Here is a 14,108-nt window from a genome sequence, read left to right as displayed (position 1 = left end):
AACAGACCTCCAAAACCTTCAAGGTCAGAACTGAACACACGGTGGCGAGAGCAACTGTCTTCACAGCAGTTCTGCTTCCTAGGAGACAGCCACAGGGAAAGGCCTTCGGCCAGTGCCAGTATTTCGCCCAAGGGAGTACCTGCTCACATTAACCCAGCCCAAGAAGTTCCTTTGGCCAAGACGCACACACACACCACTGTCCAGTTTTCTATTTCCCTCCAGTGTAACGACAACCACAAGCTGTCAGCACTTCACTGTTTGCGTTCCCCTCAGCGGGATCGGGATGCAGCGCCCCTGGCGAGCCGCGGTGTCAGCGCCCTTTCCTCCTCTTCCCGCCGTGGGACACGAATTCAGTGGCGTCAAGGGCCAAGATACAGAGGCCAGAGTTTGTCTCTCACCCCCCGATGCTCGTCTCCTTTTCCTCACTGCCTTCCGCCCCCTCTAATCTTGGCTCCTCACAACCTACCCAGGTCCTCTCTGGACCTCTGCCCTGAGTCAGCCCGAATCAGGCGGGCTTGCCTCGCTGAAGCAGTTCCCTTTCGAGAAGAGGCAGATTTCCCTCTACATAGACGACACCCTGACGTGGAGGGGCTTGCCCCTCGGCCCTGGGGAAGCCTTCCCGGTCCGCGGGCTGGGGCCTGGGGTTGGGCCGATCACCCCTCCTACCAGTCCTACTTCGGGTCTAGCGGAATGGCTGGGCTCGGAGGAGGGTGCCGGGCCCGCCGGCGGGACGGCCAAGACTGCCCCCTACTCTCTGGGCGCAGATTTTTCCAGCGGGGACCCCACCGCGGCCGGCCCCAGTCTCGCGAGAGGACGCGGGCCCCGCCCGGCGCCCGGCCCCGCCCGGCCCCACCTTCCCCTTGTCCCCCGCCCGCCCTCCTCCACTCCCCGCGGCGCGAGCGGCTGACTGCCCGGAGAGGAAACGGCATTCGGAGCTGCGCTCCCGCCCAGGCCGGCCCTGACGCGGGCCTCGTCAGCCGGTAACGGGGAGCAGAGGTGGGAGTTAGGGAGGCGACCACGAAAACAGTGAAGGTCGGAACCGACAGCCTCCGCCGAAAAGGGTGAGGAAAGGGTTTGAGCCTCCCCCTTCTCTGGACTCCGCAGAGCCGCGCGGGGTCGACCCCTCCCAGGGGCGGGGTCGCGCTGGGCAACTGCAGTCCTGGGTCTGACTGGGCGGGGTGCGTCCAGAAATGGGGAGAAGGGGTCAGCTGGGGGCAGAGGACACCCGGGCGGCGGGCGACGGGGAGCAGGCTGTGGGGCCGAGGCCAGGGGTGGGGTCGTGGGGCCGGGACTCCTGCTCCGGGCGGGGAAGCCCCCGGGCAGGCCGGTCTCTTCCGCCTCTCCTTTGGACCCTGACTGGAGGCCGGCGGGCGGGCGGGCGGGGGCCGGGCGGGAGAGAGGGAGGGAGCGCGGCGCGAGGGGGCGGGTCCCGGCGGCGTTGGGCGCTGATTGGCTGAGCGCGTGTGGAATCGGGTGATGGGAAACGCAGCCCGGCTCTCCCGTCCCCTCCCGCTCCGCTCCCTGCCCCCCGTGGCGAATGTGCTGCGCGGCGGCGGGTGCTTACGCTCGCGGGGTTTGGCTGTTGCAGGCAGGAGCTGGGAGGAGGCGGCAGCGGCGGCGGCAGGAGCAGCAGCGGCGGCGGCGGCGGCAGCTGGGAGGAGGTGGTGACGGTGGCAACGGCAGCGTCGGGGACGATGGCGCGACTGGTGGCAGTGTGCAGGGACGGGGAGGAGGAGTTCCCCTTCGAGAGGAGGCAGATTCCCCTCTACATAGACGACACCCTGACGGTGAGCGGGCCGGGCCGGGCTGGGCCCGCCGCTCCCCTGGCAGCTGTTTCCCCTCCTCCCCCTCCCCCAGGCCGAGCGCTGCGCACTGGAGAAAGAGTGTGTTGCAACTCCTAGGCGAGGCCTTCTCTCCAGCAGGCCCCACAAACTCGCCTTTGCAGTGGGTGGCTCGGTAACCTCTGTCGGCCGCAAGCCCAGAGCTCCGTACGCACTCCCTCTTTCCAGATGTTCCTTTTTTTGGAACCTTTTTCCTTGACCCTTTCCCTTTAGGAGACGCTGCTTTTGCCGAAGCACACGTCTCAGAGAGGGGTTGAAGGATCTTGGGCGTTTAGGGCCTACCCCTTACAGAAACCACCTACCCTCGGGGAGGCTTAATTACCTGGAAGTGTCGCAGCTGCACTATCTGTGTATTTTCTGTTTTAATACTGGTAGCGCTCACCACATAAGCTTAATTACTGGGGCAGAGTGACATGCTCGTGCACAGTCAAGATTCCACTAAAATGGTTTGATTTCGTTGTAATTAGTCTCATATTGCCTCATGCATTAAAACTCTTGAAAAATGATTGTACTGCTAGGCCCTGCCTCTTCAAAACGGGCTTTCTTGGCATTATTTAGTTTACAGGTGGACTTTTTTTTTTTTTTTTTTCCCAAAGGAAGCCTAATTATTGAATGTGTAAGAGTACTATAAAAAGCTGATTGCTCATCTTGAGTGTCAAGACCCAGTTCCGGGTACTTTCTTCTTTAGATTTGGTAGTGTAGCATTACCGACCCTCTCTGCCCTATGTTGCTGTACTATTTCCTTTAAAAGGAAATGGCTGAAATTTGAATTGAATCTGAACAGGAAATGAGTGCAGTTGCTTGCCACTATTTCTTAAGAAATGAAATTAACCTTTTCCGAATATCTTTTGAAATCTGCATTTTGATGATGCTGAAGCTTTGGATTATACATTTGCTTATTTCGATAAGGTGCACCTAAGTCTCTTCATCTTATCAGTATTCTTTTGCTATCAAAGGCAGTTGATCAGTTTTGTTCCTCAGTATTTTTTTTTTTGCAAATATTTACCGAAGTTTTTTCAAATTTTATGTAAAATGCAAGTCATTGTAGAGATGCCAGTCTATGCCTTTATGCTTGCTAGTCTCAATTAAGACTTGATTGAGCTGCAGTACTTTAAAAAGGATTAGAAGAGCTGTTGAATGACTTAATTTATTAGAACTTTTTAAGTGACAGCATCTACAATTATTCAAGTGCCTTTATTTTTCATGAAAAAAGGTAGAATGATTTGTTCTGACATAATGTTGATGCATTAGAAATTATTTGTGTGTCTTGATTATGATTTCTGTACTTTTTGCATTAGAAGTATAATGGACTTGTATTTTTAAATAGTTGAAACTAGCACTGTGATCAAATTAAATAATGCGTTTCTTACTTTGGACTCCAGATAGGGATTCATTTGTTGATATTTTCTCTCTTCTCGCCCCCGCCAATGTAAACACTTTTCTGAAGCATATAGTTATGATAACAGCCTTTAAGGTTTATTGTCCCAGAATGGCTTTGGAGTTTAAAAAAAAAAAAATTCAGTGAGTTTGGATATAAGATTATTATTGGATGAATAATCATAACATAGGGAAACATATCAAAACATAGGGAAAACCAACATAAATAGGCTTTAAAAGACACTAGTTCTTGGTATATTCACAAAACTACCTTTGTGAATACAGCACATTAATACATCTATCATATAGCACTTTAAAAGGACCAACTTTTTAGGTGCTTTTATACTGTATTCTCTCCACAATGATGTGACTTTCCAAAATTTTCCACTGAAAAAGATGTAACCTTGCAATGTGGTTTAGTATGGAACTTACTTTGCACTGTATCTGGTGGTTGAATTTTGCTTTTATTGTACTGTGGACTTGTGACTAAGGCAAATAAAACTTAAGCTCACTTAATTTAAATATCTGAAAATAACATTTAGGAAAAGGTGCAGTTTTTCTTTGCTTCAGAATGGGTTTTTATCACAAAGGAATGAGTGAGACAAATATTTGTGTTGGAACTTCTGCACAGTCATTGAATGCTGGGAGTGAATGTTAGTGAAAATTTTTATCAAGGGAAACAAGTTTCTTTCAGGATATTCTACCAAATACTACTGAAAGGGAGAATCCTGAGCAAAACACCTGTTGGGAGAGAAGGGGAAAAGGGAAGAGGGAAGGAAGATACCTGTATCAAGAGTTTTATGCTCTGCACTGTTCCTTTGATGGATGGCAGCGGTGGCCTGAAGTTAACTTTAGGTTTTGTCTTTGTCCCTAGGGTCTGTAGGTAATGCACTGAGGAAACATTTTTTGAACTTACTTCAAATAGTAGTCTTAGGATTTTGATAGTAGCTGAATGTTGCAATATAGTAACAATGTTTACAGTCAGTTGCAGACTTTATCATTTTAGTAGGGATGCTGAAACTCTACCCTTAGTTAAACTGGCAATTGTAACTTGGACTTGTAAAATGAAATTAACAAGCTTGTACGTAAAGAAGTAGCCTTAGGCCGGGTGCGGTGGCTCAGGCCTGTAATCCCGGCACTTTGGGAGGCTGAGGCGGGTGGATTACTAGAGGTCAGGAATTCAAGACCAGCCTGACCAACATGGTGAAACCCCGTCTCTACTAAAAATAAAAAAATTAGCCAGGCATAGTGGTGCGTGCCTGTAATCCTAGCTACTCAGGAGGCTGAAGCAGGAGAATCCCTTGAACCCAGGAGGCAGAGGTTGCGGTAAGCCAAGATCGCGCCACTGCATTCCAGCCTGGGCAACAAGAGCAGGACTCTGTCTCAAGAAAAAAAAAAAAAAAAAAAGTAGCCTTAGGCCCGGTGCTGTGGCTCAAGCCTGTAATCCTAGCACTTTGAGAGGCCGAGGTGGGCGAATTGCCTGAGCTCAGGAGTTTGAGACCAGCCTGGGAAACATGGTGAAACGCGTATCTACTAAAATAGAAAAAAATCAGCGGGTGTGGTGGAGTGCACCTGTATACCCAGCTACTGATGAGGCTGAGGCAAGAGAATTGATTGAACCCCCAGAGGCAGAGGTTGCAGTGAGCCGAGATCGTGCCACTGCACTCCAGCCTGGGAGACAAAGTGAAACTCTTTTCTTTTTTTTTTTTTTTTTGAGACGGAGTCTCGCCAGCTGTCACCCAGGCTGGAGTAGGGAAGTGGCGCTGGGATCCCTCGCTCACTCGTAAGTTCCTCCTCCCTGGTTCATGCCATTCTCCTGCCTCAGCCTCCTGAGTAGCTGGGACTACAGGCGCCCACCACCGCGCCCGGCTAATTTTTTGTATTTTTAGTAGAGACGGGGTTTCACTGTGGTCTCGATCTCCTGACCTTGTGATCCGCCCGCCTCGGCCTCCCAAAGTGCTGGGATTACAGGCGTGAGCCACCGTGCCCGGCGAAACTCTTTCAAAAAAAAAAAACAAAAGCCTCTTCTTTTATGTGATATGTTGTATCCACATTTAGAAGATTCCCATGGTAGTTCTGTGAGTTTGAACACTTGAGTATAAGATAGGGCTGATGTAGGTGTATTTGAGAAAATCCCAAATAAGTTGGTGGAATGGTGAAATATTTAAGAAAGTTTTATACTCTGTAGCTAAAATGTTCAGTGTTACTACAATTATAAAATAATAGATAGAATGCAGATTTGATTTTAGAGAAGTCTTTGAAGAATTAATTTTTTTTTTTTTTTTTTTTTTGTTGAGACGGAGTCTCACACTGTTTCCCGGGCTGGAGTGCAGTGGCACGATTTCGGCTCACTGCAAGCTCCGCCTCCCGGGTTCATGCCATTCTCCTGCCTCAGCCTCCCGAGTTGCTGGGACTACAGGCGCCCACCACCACGCCAAGCTAATTTTTTGTATTTTTTTTAGTAGAGATGGGGTTTTACTGTGTTAGCCAGGATGGTCTCGAGCTCCTGACCTCATGATCCACCCACCTCAGCCTCCCAAAGTGCAGGGATTATAGGCGTGAGCCACTGTGCGCGGCCTTTTTTTTTTTTTTTTTGGAGACAGTCTCGCTCTGTCGCCCAGGCTGGAGTACAGTGGCATGCTCTCGGCTCACTGCAACCTCTGCCTCTCGGGTTCAAGTGATTCTCCTGCCTCAGTCACCTGAGTAGCTGGGATTACAGGCGCATGCCACCACGCCTGTCTGATTTTTTTGTATTTTTAGAAGAGATGGGGTTTCCCTATGTTGGCCAGGCCGGTCTTGAACTCGTGACCTCAGGTGATCTGTCCATCTTGGCCTCCCAAAGTGCTGGGATTACAGGCATGAGCCACCACACCCAGCCAAAATATATATTCCTTCTAAAATCTTGAAAAATAACTACAAAGCAAATTACCCTTAGTCATACTTCTCAGGGATAAGCAGCATTTGGTATAATTTCAGTCCTAGACACACACATAGATACAGAGTTAATATATTTTCTGTAACATTTTTTGTCCTGATTTATTTCACTAAATGTAATTTTGAAAACACTTTTCCTTGTCATTTTTAAACATTTTTAATGGCCGTGTAATATTCTGTTGTATGACATTCCGTAATTATTTTTCCACTGTTGGGCATGGAGGTTGTTCTAGTTTTTGCTATGAATAAACTGTAAGAACATAAATAATGCAAAAATCTTTGCATTAAAATGTTTTCTCAGGCTTTTGGAAGTGGAATTACTGGATCAAAGGATAAGAACCTTTTGTAAAGTTCCAGGTACATATTGTCAGATTGCTACAATATTTCTTTTCTTTCTTTTTTTTGAGATGGAGTCTTACTCTGTCACCTAGGCTGGAGTGCAGTGGCATGATCTTGGCTCACTACAACCTCCGCCTTCCAGGGTCAGGCGATTCTTGTGCCTCAGCCTCCTGAGTAGCTGGAATTACAGGCACCTGCCACCTTGCCTGGCTAATTTTTGTATTTTTAGTAGAGACGAGGCTTCACCATTTTGGCCAGGCTAGTCTGGTCTTGAACTCCTGACCTCAAGTGATCCACGTGCTTCAGCCTCCCAAAGTGCTGGGATTACAGGCATGAACCGCTGCTCCCGGCCAGATTGTTACCATATTTCTGCATCGCAGTTTACTCTCCTGATTTAAACCAATCTAAATAGACTACTCTGATAAGAGTTTGGGTTTTTTTTTTTTCTTTTTGTTCTTGTTTCCATGTACAGCGTTAATCTGATAAGAGTTCTTGATGTCTTACACTTTAAAAGATAATAAATGATAGCATATCCACTTGGGAATTAAATGTTTTATAATTGTTGAAAGTTTAGCATTTAATGTTTTCTTTCAACTGTAACAGTTAATTTTACTGAGGGTGATAGATGTTACAAATAGCTGTGTGGATGAAGAAGTAAAAGAGTAAAACCAAAATGACAGTGATTTTAATAAATGCAAACTTAGTATATTGTTGGTTAGAACTTGTGAGAATGCGCTAAAAACAGATTTTTTTTGTGGTCAGGAGAAACCAGGACAGATACTTAAGAGTGAAAGTGGGTAATGGATTCAATAAACTTTATAAAGCAGTAATTGCAGCACAATGACTTGTTCTATTTGTGGCTAGCTATGGGTAGGGAACCTCTTCATGAAGCTGAATGCTAATGATGCCTCTATAAAGCCACACCTGAAATACTTTACAGGACTGTCTTCCTTTAGGTAACCTAGAATCTCAAGATTAAGTTAAGGAAGTGGTTTTAAAGAGTGAAGAACAAATTGTGCTACTAGCCTCTTTGCCTTCCCCTTTTTATTTTCATCTCTTAAAACATTTAACACCGTATAGTGATTGGCCAGAAAACAGTAAGGTAAAAAGCCATTGTCCTAAGTGTTTGAAAGGCAAGGACAGAGTAATTATTTAGTATGAGTGCATTGTCTGTAGCCAGAGTGGTGAGTAAATGCAAGAGCAAATTTAGGAGTATGTAAGCTGATGAAACCGGGAAAGACAGAAATAAATTAGATCTTAGTATTTTCGGTACTAATTAGGTTAAAATGAAATGATTTGAAATGAGTTTTGTTTTTAAAAATACTTAACTGTTCTTTGTTGACTTTTTTTTTTTTGAGATGGAGTTTTGCTCTTGCTGCCCAGGCTAGTGTGCAATGGCACGATCTCGGCTCACCACAACCTCCGCCTCCCGGTTTAAGTAATTATCCTGTCTCAGCCTCCTGAGTAGTGGGATTACAGGCATGTGCCACCACAGCTAATTTTTTGTATTTTTAGTAGAGAGAGGGTTTCTCCACGTTGGTCAGGCTGGTCTCGAGCTCACGACCTCAGGTGGTCCACCCGCCTCGGCCTCCCAAAGTGTTGGGGTTACAGGTGTGAGCCATCAGCTTCTTTACTGACTTTTTAAAAATAATTCCTAAATCAGGTATTATCCATATAATTAAAATATTTTAGACTGGGCACGGTGGCTTACGCCTGTCATCCCAGCACTTTTGGAGGCCTCGGAGGGTGGATCACCTGGGGTCAGGAGTTCGGGACCAGCCTGGCCAGTATGGTAAAACCCCATCTGTACTAAAAATACAAAATTAGCTGGGCGTGGTGGTATGCCTGTAATCCCAGCTACTTGGGAGGCTGAGGTGGGAGAATTGCTTAAACTTGGGAGGCAGAGGCTGCAGTGAGTGGAGATTGAGCTGTTACACTCCAGCCTAGACAACAGAGTGAGACCCTGTCTCAAAAAAAAAAAATTTTACAAATCAGCTCGCAGTTATCAGTATTATTAGATGTGGTCTTTGACCTCCGTTTCAATTTTTAAAACAGTTGATCAGAATAAAAATACATACTGAGTCAGAATTTAGATTTTGCCTAAGAACCAGACTGGAGAGACTTTGATTTAGTTAAATAAGGAATATTTGTTTCTTAAATTGATAGCTTTGATCTTTAAACACTATAGATGACTGTCATTTTTTTTTTATTATGGCTGTTGGTATGTGGCGAAATGGTGTATATTTTTATCAAGCAAGTGAAAATATAAATCAAGGTATTAGTTGCTTAAATGGTAGGTTTGGAGTGACCTGCAATATTCTGTTGAATTACATGGTTTCAAAAGTTTATACATTTTTAATGACTTGACAGTTAAATTTCTTTGTGTCTTAAACCTTTTGATGATTCCAGAAAATATGAGTTAATTGAACTATTAACTATTTCATTGCTTTTATTGTAATAGTTTTCTGGACCAGGATTTCCAATACCAGGATTATTATTGTTATTTTTTAAAATTGGAGTAGACCATGTTAAATAGAATACATACAATAGGCAGTATAGATCATTAGATATTTTGCTCATTTCAGTCATTGTCACCAGATCATTTATTTTTTATTTTTATTTTTATTTTTTTTGAGATGGAGTCTCGCTCTGTCGCCCAGGCTGGAGTGCGGTGGCCGGATCTCAGCTCACTGCAAGCTCCGCCTCCCGGGTTTACGCCATTCTCCTGCCTCAGCCTCCCGAGTAGCTGGGACTACAGGAGCTCGCCACCTCGCCCGGCTAGTTTTTTTTTTTGTATTTTTTAGTAGAGACGGGGTTTCACCGTGTTAGCCAGGATGGTCTCGATCTCCTGACCTCGTGATCTGCCCGTCTCGGCCTCCCAAAGTGCTGGAATTACAGGCTTGAGCCACCGCGCCTGGCCACCAGATCATTTATTACTACAGCATTAAAATAGACCATTGACTTCAGTTTTGCTTTGTACTGTTGATAGAGATAATGTATTAAAGTGCTTATAACGATGTCTAGTACATATGAAGTGTCTTTATTATTACTTATTGCTACCTGCTTTTGGAGGTGTTAATGAGAAGACTAAGAAGGAAAACTAGAAACAAGATGTCAGGGTTGATAAACTTGAAAATTGGATGATTGACGTTTGGACATTTCATCTGTATATATGGAAGAAAAAACTTCCAGAATGGTAAAAGCTATTGAAATGGGCTGGGCGAGGTGACTCACGCTTGTAATCCCAGCACTTTGGGAGACCGAGGCGGGCAGGTTGCCTGAGCTTGGGAGTTTGAAACCAGCCTGGGCAACATGGCAAAACCCTGTTTCTACTAAAAATACAAAAAATTAGCCATGCTTGGTGGCAGGTGCCTGTAATCTCAGCTACTCAGGAGGCTGAGGCAGGAGAATTGCTTGAACCTGGGAGGCGGAGGTTGCAGCGAGCCAAGATTGCGCCACTGCACTCCAGCCTGGGTGACAGAGCGAGACTCTGTCTCAAAAAAAAAAAAAAAAAAGAAATGGAAGCATGTCTCTGAACATGATATAGTGAATATAGAATTGGAAGCAAGGAGCATTAACTCTTCCCCCCGTAATATATAGTATATATGCATTGTAATATATTTGGGAAATACAGGAACACATGTAGAAAAAGTTGTCTTACTACCTAGAGATAACCACATATAATGTGTTTTCTTTTTTTTAAAGATAAAGTATACACACTAAAAATGTACATGCAGTCTGAAGTAAGTTAATATTTGTGTCATAGTCCATCTTCTTAGTATCTGTTTCCTTACTTCATGTATCTCATATTCCTCCCTTATCAAATCAAGAAAAACTCTTAAATCTATTGCTTACATTTGACTTGGCTGTTAATGAGGCCTCATTTTGTTCTTAGAACAAGCATATTTTAAATTTCTCTAATATGGGAAGAAAGGTATGGTCACATCCATTAAAGAAGCAAGTCTTTGGTTCTGGTTGGGGAAGGAAGTGATGTTTTTAAGACCACATTCAACTGAGGAATATTTTGTTTTTGCCTTAAGTGGGTCTTTTTGTTTTGATTTCACTCTGGTTTTGTGGGAGTTTGTGGTCCTTGTTATGTGGAAATAGTTGGTCCTAGTACAATATGTTTGATCTTTAACAATGTTTTAGTTAAGATATACATATGTTACTTAACATTGTTTTGAAGGCATATCTTTTTCCCCCACATTTTAATACCTGAAATCAGGATGCTGCTTTAATTTGATGACATAGTAAAAATGGCTTGTAGTGATACATAATTGTGGTACTACTTAAAATCTGTGGTATGACAGCAGATCAGTAAAATGTACTAATTACAGATTCCCATTATGTGACATGCCGAAGCCTCCTTAAGCTTCATATGCCTTCCTATGGTAGTGAATTTTGATAATTGAATAAGTATATCAACGTGTCCTTTTTATTCATAATTAGAGCAAACATTTACTATGTGCCAGGCACTGTTCTGGCTGGGCACAGTGGCTCACGCTTGTAATCCTGGTACTTTGGGCGGCTGAGGTCAGGAGTTCGAGACCAACCTGGCCAACATGGTGAAACCCCGTCTCTACTAAAAATACAAAAATTAGCTGGGCATGGTGTTGGGTGCCTGTAATCCTAGTTACTCAGGAGGCTGAGGCAGGAGAATTGCTTGAACCCAGGAGGTGGAGGTTGTGATGAGTTGAAATCATGCCACTGCACTCCAGCCTAGGTGATGGAGCAAGACTCCGTCTCAAAAAAAAGGATCGGATTTTTGTTTTTTTTTTTTTTGACAGAGTTTCACTGTTGTCCAGGCTGGAGTGCAGTGGCACGATTTCGGCTCACTGCAACCTCCGCCGCCCGGGTTCAAGCAATTCTCCTGGCTCAGCCTCCCAAGTAGCTGGGATTACAGGCATGCACCACCAAACCCGGCTAATTTTGTATATTTAATAGAGACGGGGTTTCTCCATGTTGGTCAGGCTGGTCTTGAACTCCCGACCTCAGGTGATCCGCCTGCCCCCTCCACCCCCGGCCTCCCAGAGTGCTGGGATTACAGGCTTGAGCCACTGCACTGGGCCATGTACTCGGATTTTAAAAAAAATTTTGAGGGGCAGGGTTGGGTGCAAATCTGGCTTTCAGGGATCTATTTCTGGAGTTTGTAGGCTGTATCCTGTTTTCAGAGGGGTAAAATAATTGATTTCTGTTCTGTTTGCATTTTAAGATGGTGATGGAATTTCCTGACAATGTGTTAAATCTCGATGGACATCAGAATAATGGTGCACAGCTAAAGCAGTTCATTCAGGTAATAGTTTTTTCAATCAGTGTTTTTTTTTGTTTGTTTTTTGTTTTGTATTTATGTATACTTATGTATGTATGTTTTTTATTTTAATTTCTTTAAAAATTGTTAACAGGCTGGGTGCAATGGCTCATGTCTATATCCTGGTAATTTGGGAGTCTGAGGCCTGTAGATCACTTGAGCCCAGGAGTCAAGACCAGCTTGGGGAACATGGCAAGACCCCATCTCTTGGCATGAGTCTGGGGTTTACATTTCTTCTCTCCTGAGTCTTCCCTTGGGTCTGCATGTGCGGTGGCCTGCCAGCACTTGGAAGAGGCCGCATATCCATTGTGTTTGCTGGAGTGGTGCACATGCTCATTTGAGGCGTTTTTCTCTTATCAGTGGACTGTTCCAGAGGAAAGTAAAAAACTAGTTAACCTCAATCAGTGTTTTTAATGGTGTATGCGTATTTTAAAGACTCATTTAAAATTTAGCTGTATTAGTTTTATATAGGGTTCTCTAGGTCTTAATATTGCACTGAAATTGCTCTTTTACCATTGCTGTAGTAAGCATACATATTTACCTACCTGATTTATGTAACTGCCATGTGAAAAAGAATTGGTGGTGATGTGTTAATATTTTACATGTCCATAAGACTTTAATTTTATTTTATTTTATTTTATTTTTTTTTTGAGACGGAGTCTCGCGCTGTGTCACCCAGGCTGGAGTGCAGTGGCACGATCTCGGCTCACTGCAAGCTCCGCCTCCCAGGTTCAGGCCATTCTCCTGCCTCAGCCTCCGAGTAGCTGGGACTACAGGCGCCCGCCACCACGCCCGGCTAGTTTTTTGTATTTTTAGTAGAGACGGGGTTTCACCATGTTAGCCAGGATGGTCTCGATCTCCTGACCTCGTGATCCGCCCGCCTCGGCCTCCCAAAGTGCTGGGATTACAGGCTTGAGCCACCGCGCCCGGCCAAGACTTTAATTTTAATACCAGGCCATCTTTCCTAGTTTTTAAAAGATAAGGTATATAATTTTTCATTAAAAACTTGTTGGTTTTCTGCTGTAGTAATTGTTTTGTTGAGACAAAATAATCCTATATTAGAACTTTCTGATGTTTATTTAATTCCTGACGAATATAGTACTTTATAAATACACTTAAATGCAATATACAGTTATCCCTCAGTATCTGTGGGGGATAGTTCAAGGATCCCTATGCAAACCAAAATCCACAATGCTCAAGTCCCTTATAGAAAATGGTGTAGTAAGGGCTGGGCATGGTGGCTCATGCCTGTAATCCCAGCACTTTGGGAGGCCAAGGCAGGTGGATCACTTGAGTTCAGTAGTTGGGCAACATGGCAAAACCCTGTCTCTACAGAAAATGCAAAAACGTTGGGCGGACATGGTGGCATGTGCTTGGGGTCCCAGCTATTCAGTAGGCTCAACTGGGAGGATCTCTTGAGCCCAGGAGGCAGAGGTTATAGTCACCTGAGATCGCATCACTGCACTCCAGCCTGGGCAATAGAGTGAGACCTTGTCTCAGAAAAAAATAAGATGTATATTTGCATATAACCTCTGCACATCCTCCCATATACTTTAAAGCATATTTTGATTACCTATGGTACCTAATACAATGTAAATGCTGTGTAAATAGTAGTTATACTGCATCATTTAGGGAATAATGACAAGGAAGAAAAGTCTGTATGTGTTTAGTACAGATGCCACCATCCTTTTTTTCCCCTCAAATATTTTCAATCCTTGGTTGGTTAAATTCACAGATGTAGAACTCGTGGATACAGAGGGCTGACTATAATTAAGATATTGGAAGATGACTTATTAGTTTACTTCAGAACTCTTATTTCTACTTTTAGAGAAAACTTTGAATGGAAGGGTAATGGTAAATGTGAGAAAATGCTTCTTGGGAATTATCCTACTTTCCTATCTGTTTTTGGTAAATCTGGAAGTGTTAACTGCAGTTAACTGTAACTCTGTCAGGTAGAAGTTACTTACTAGAGTTTGCTCATTTATCTGCAACAGTAGCTCTCAGTTATTTTTCTACCTTGTCGTAACCAGCAGATACCATTCATAAGCAGCAGCATGCTAGTTCCTCACTTCCCTACATAGGGAAGATAGGCCATATTTTCTCCCACTAATCCGTAATACACCTGGTCATACCTCCAGATTGGGAATTGCTGCTCCACATGATTACCATCCTAACCTGAGTCCTGTAGCTAAACATAGTGATAGTAAGTGTGTTGTTAAAAGTTGTTAAAACAGAACAAAACAAAAAAAGAAAACAGGTCAGGCTTGGTGGCTCACGCCTGTAATCCCAGCACTTTGGGAGGCTGAGGC

The 14,108-nt window shown here is 44.4% G+C and overlaps 1 protein-coding gene across 5 annotated transcripts in view; it reads left to right on the top strand.

Moving 5' to 3' along the window:
* Nucleotides 1-856: 856 nt before the first annotated feature.
* The window catches only part of GGNBP2 (gametogenetin binding protein 2), a 52,052-nt gene continuing 38,800 nt past the window's right edge, over nucleotides 857-14,108 (top strand). For 4 of the 5 annotated variants that reach the window (XM_003912870.3, XM_009190414.4, XM_009190412.4 and 1 more), the window contains exons 1-3: nucleotides 857-1,061; nucleotides 1,589-1,787; nucleotides 11,704-11,784. In XM_003912870.3, coding sequence (XP_003912919.1) covers nucleotides 1,695-1,787; nucleotides 11,704-11,784 — 174 coding nt within the window. In that variant the 5' untranslated portion in view covers nucleotides 857-1,061; nucleotides 1,589-1,694. The remainder of the gene's footprint in view (nucleotides 1,062-1,588; nucleotides 1,788-11,703; nucleotides 11,785-14,108) is intronic. The other variant, XM_009190413.4, reaches the window with a different exon arrangement.

Source organism: Papio anubis, chromosome 17 (assembly GCF_008728515.1).
Source record: "Papio anubis isolate 15944 chromosome 17, Panubis1.0, whole genome shotgun sequence".
NCBI lineage: Eukaryota > Metazoa > Chordata > Mammalia > Primates > Cercopithecidae > Papio > Papio anubis.
The sequence above is the reverse complement of the archived record's forward strand: the minus strand, read 5'-3'. Positions and strand labels throughout refer to the sequence as shown.